Source organism: Nicotiana tomentosiformis, chromosome 7 (assembly GCF_000390325.3).
Source record: "Nicotiana tomentosiformis chromosome 7, ASM39032v3, whole genome shotgun sequence".
NCBI lineage: Eukaryota > Viridiplantae > Streptophyta > Magnoliopsida > Solanales > Solanaceae > Nicotiana > Nicotiana tomentosiformis.
Genome location: NC_090818.1, coordinates 45,239,006 through 45,243,907, shown reverse-complemented (window position 1 = coordinate 45,243,907; position 4,902 = coordinate 45,239,006). Strand labels below are relative to the sequence as shown.

Genomic DNA, 4,902 nt, shown 5'->3' with positions numbered 1-4,902 from the left:
ATAATATTGACTCGGATGAAGTTAGCCACATTTTCCTTCTTTACTTCCTTAAGAGAAACAACTTCAGCCCACTTCGAGAAGTAATCAGTTGCAGCCAAAATGTATAAATATCCACCAGAAGACTTTGGCAATGGGCCAACAATATCTACGCCCCAAGCATCAAATGTCCAAGAGGCAACAATTGGGTGTAATACTTCAGGTGGTTGATGTATGAAGTTAGCATGGAATTGGCAAGATTTACACCTTCGAGCATAATCTAAACAATCTTTCACCATGGTTGGCCAGTAATACCCTATTCTTTTTATGTGAAAATGAAGTTTTGGCCCAGATTGATGTGCTCAACATACTCCAGAATGTACTTCTTGCAGGGCTTGGAGGGATTCATCGACCCCCAAACAACATAAGAGCACTCCGTCAAATAATCTTCTATAGAGTGTATCTTTGTAATAAAGAAAACGAGGGCCTCTCCTTCGGATTTCAGTCTTCCTATAGGGATTTTCTTGCAATATCCCATAACAAAGATAATCAATTAATGGTTGTCTCCAATCTTTAATTTCAACGTCAAGAGCAGAAGCAAGATGCTCGACTTTGCTTTCTTCTTCCTCGTAGTCATTTGGTGGAGGAACTACCCATCTTTGGCAAACAACGACTTGCATTTGATCAGGCAAAGATAATGTAGAAGCCAAGGCTTCTAATGCATCAGTTCTCTTATTTTCCTTTCTCGGCATGTGTTGAATAGTTACCTCTCCAAGCCAACATACCAGTCTCTTAGCATACTTGTGATATGGGACCAACTCTGGCTTCTTGACCTCATAAATACCCAAAGGTTGATTAATCACTAACTTGGAGTCTCCAAATACTTGTGGTTGCAATTGTTTCATATCCACATCCATTTCAAGCCCAAGTATGAGTGCTTGATATTCAGCAACATTATTGGTGCACCGTTGTGTCAAGGAGAAAGAATATGGCAAAACTTATCCTTGAGAAGTGATAAACACTATTCCAACGCCAACTCCTTCACGATGTGCAGCACCATCAAAATATATCTTCCAAGAAGGTTGAATTTCTATGACTATTGCATCTTCATCAGGCAATTCATCAGACAACTCCCAATCATCTCGAATCGGATGGTCAGCTAGGAAGTCTACTAATACTTGTACTTTTACCGTCTTTTGAGGAACATACACAATTTCAAATTGTTGAAATTGGAGGTACCACCTCGTTAATCGATCATTTAGGACAGGTTTAGACATGACAAATTTGATATGATTCGCTCTTGAGATGAGTCGCACAACGTGAGCTTGGAAGTAATATTTCAGCTTCTGAATAGAGAAGACAAGTGCCAAACATAACTTCTCAATAGGTGAATACTTGTGCTCATTTGGCGACATCATCCTACTCAAGTAATAAAGTGCATTTTCTTTGCCTTCATTGTTTCCTTGAGCCAGAAGCGCTCCTACTGACCTTTTCTGTGCTGAAATGTATAATATTAATGACTTTCTAGGTATAGGGGTTGCTAGTACTGGAGGTTTCATCAGATAAGACTTAATGCTTTCAAAAGCATTTCTGCAAGCTTGGTCTCATTCAAAAGGAATCCCTTTCTTCATGAGGCGACTAAATGGTTGGCATCTTCTAGCCAGATTCAAAATAAATCATCTTAGATATGCCAACTTATCTTGTAAGCTTTTTAATTCATGAATATCCTTAGGCTCGGGCATTTTCAAGATAGCATCCACCTTAGCTTGATCAATTTCAGTACCTCGATGTCGAACAATAAAACGGAGGAACTTTCCAGAGGTAACCCTAAAGGCGCACTTCAACGGATTCATTTTGAGTTGGTATCTTCGAAGCCGTTCGAATACCACCCTCAAATATTGTAAGTGATCATCTCTCTTCCTTGACTTTACCACCAAGTCGTCAACATAACACTCCACGTTTTTGTGACACTTGTCGTCAAAAATATTTTGCATGGCACGTTGATATGTAGCACCAACATTTTTCAAACTAAAAGGCATTATCTTGTAGCAGTATATACCTTTAGGGGTTTGAAAGGTGGTAAGTTCTTCATCCTTCGGTGCCATGCAAATTTGATTATATCTAGATGAATCATCCATGAAATACATCGCCTCAAATCCAATCGTGGCATTAATCATGAGCTCCGAGATGGGAAGAGGAAATTCATCCTTAGGAAAAGCGTTATTTAGGTCCCCTAAAGTCAACACAAACTCGGATTTGGCCATTCTTATTTCTTACAGGGATGATGCTCGAAATCCATGTAGGATATTTAACTTCACGAACAAAACCAACCTCAATAAGCTTGTTAACTTCGGTTTCAATCATGGGAACCAGTTCAGGTATGAAACGGCATTGTGCTAGCTTTACGGGACGAGCACCTCGTTTGACAGCAAGATGATGAACAACCACCTTGGGGACTAAACCCGGCATTTTTTTGTAGCTCCAAGAAAATACGTCTTTGAACTCCTTAAGTAGCTCAATATATTTGCTCTCTTCATCACCAGTTAGAGAGGCATTTACATATGTGGGCTTTAGATCTTCAACAACTCTGAGATTAACTTCTTTTAGTGCATCAACCGTTGTCTTCACCCCTTCTTCAAACCCAGATGGTGCATCTTTAGAGTCTCTATCCTCTTGAGGATCACAATCATTGAAAGATATGTGATGACATATACAAATATGGAGGAACTTTTCCTCGACTTCCGTATAAGATAAAACATTTTGTTCGTCGTGAATGATGATATGATATGATGACCCCACACTTTCTTCATCTTCCTCCCATTCTTTAGTGTGGACTATAGTATGAGACTTTCCTTTGAGGACCTCTCCGCATGAAACTACAAGTTTGGTCTCTCGCTCCATTCTAGAAGGAATTAGACTTAGGCAGTCTGTGGTCAAAGTCTCTTTTTAGCGAAGATAGGTGCTCCAATCCTTCTATTACTTCCATGACGCGTGCTTTCCTTCTTTTATGGTACCAACCTATCAAAGACTAAGGTCCTTGGTTTCATAAGTCGATCAAACACAGAAGTCTTCTTATTAAGCGTCATAGACACTTCTTTAACAGTAATGTAGTTACAACTTGCCCTTTTAATGGAGATATGGATTGGCGGGGGTTGTTTGTAACCCAAACTTTTACGTGATTGCTTCAGTGAGTATCCTTTCTCCATCATCATATTTTGAGTAGGGTTTGAAGCTTCAGGCGGGAGCTTTCCCAACTTGGATGGTTCATTGAGATCATATCTAGCTTTTGCTAACAACTTGAAGGCATTTAGGTCAAAGCCCTCATCTGTGCGCTTTGCAGGAAGTGCTAGATTTAGAAGCAAATTGTGGTTTGATGATTTGACAAATCCTTTAAGCAACTTTGTAGGTGACTTAATTGTATCAATTCGCTTGATAGGAAGGGTCAAGTCTCCTAACACATTACCTTGTAGTTCAGAAGACGTATCTTCAACCTTCCTTGCCTTTGGGACATAGCGAAGAACAAGAGTCACTCTCTTACTTGAAGATGCCTCATTCATCTTGTTCTTATCATAAAGTACCTGATTTTTTTCAACTAAAAACTTTGCCTTACTAGCTGGGACATCAACCTTTTTTGCAATACTTTTGGTCAACATCACATCATCGACCTTAACTTCCTTTGAGACATAATTCTTTAAGTAGAATTTCGCATCGGCAAAGTATGATTCAGCCTCGGTAAAGGGCTTATCATCAGAAACTATCTTCTTTTCGACCCCATCTTCACAATACTTCAAGCATTGATAGTAGGTGGATGAAACCACTTTGTTCTCGTGTATCCATGGCCTTCCTAACAAGATATTATATGAGGTTTTTGCATCGATCACGTGCATCCATGCACTCGAACGCATATCTCTCATATTGATTTCTAATTTGATGGAACCTATAGATCTTTGCCCCCTTGATTGAACCCTTGAATCATTAAATGACTTCCATATAGTTCATCCATTGGTACAAGCTCTTTGACAGAACGAATTGGAGAATATTGATGCGGATCCATCATCGATCAAAATTCTACTTATTCTATGTTCCCGCACAAAGCCAGCCAAAAATAGGGGATGATTATGGTGTGTTTCACCAAGAAAAAGATCATCATTAGTAAATGTGATTTTTGCATCACAAATGTCCACTTCTTCAGAATTCTCAGTGAGTTTTTCAGATAAGGGAGGCGGCAGCAATGCTGGATCTTCCTTCTTTGTCTCTTCTTCATCTAACTTACAACATGAGGCCTTGATATATTCATAGGAAGCTTGCGAGCATAAAAAGTTTGGCAGGAATTCATCCAATGTCACTGGACCACGTAGCCTTTGAAAGTGATTCTCCTCCATTTTTGTTTTCTTCCAATTCCTCTTTATCATTTTCTTCTTGTGTCTTTTCACCATTTTTCCCCTAGTCAATTGCTTACTTCACTCCCTTTGTGAACTTGTCTTGCAGCATCTCCGTCGAGTCAGAAGAATCCAACCTTCATCATCAGTTTGACCATCACGTGAATCACTTTCCTCTTGAGATCTTTCCTCCACTATTAGTTTATATACTACAGGGAGAAGCAATGGTTTGCTCACATCAATAGGTTCAAAGTCACCAACTTTAATTATATTTGGTGATAATGTAGTTTGGATGCCATCACATTCATGTACTTCGACAAAATTACAAAGGACAATGGGATCAAGTGAACCAAAAATGAAAGAGACTTGATTCGAACTGTCTTTCTCATACTCAAGCAAGATTTTTCCTTTAGCGTCCAAGTTCGTGATTTTCTCCTTGAAGATAAAGCACTTTTCAATAGGGTGGCCAATCAACCGATGGTACTTGCAAAAATTTGGATCATTAGTCCTTCCAGCTTCATCTGGCCGCTTTATTTCAAGTAACTCA

At 39.3% G+C, this 4,902-nt stretch overlaps 1 protein-coding gene across 1 annotated transcript; it reads right to left on the bottom strand.

Moving 5' to 3' along the window:
* Window positions 1-338: 338 nt before the first annotated feature.
* On the bottom strand, window positions 339-893 carry LOC138895548 (uncharacterized). The gene has a single exon (XM_070180248.1). It carries the CDS (start codon window positions 891-893, stop codon window positions 339-341), a length of 555 nt encoding a protein of 184 aa, XP_070036349.1.
* Window positions 894-4,902: the final 4,009 nt, after the last annotated feature.

Bases quoted from the DNA above. Each gene is read 5' to 3' on its own strand.
- LOC138895548 (XM_070180248.1), bottom strand. From the start codon at position 893: ATGGATGTGGATATGAAACAATTGCAACCACAAGTATTTGGAGACTCC.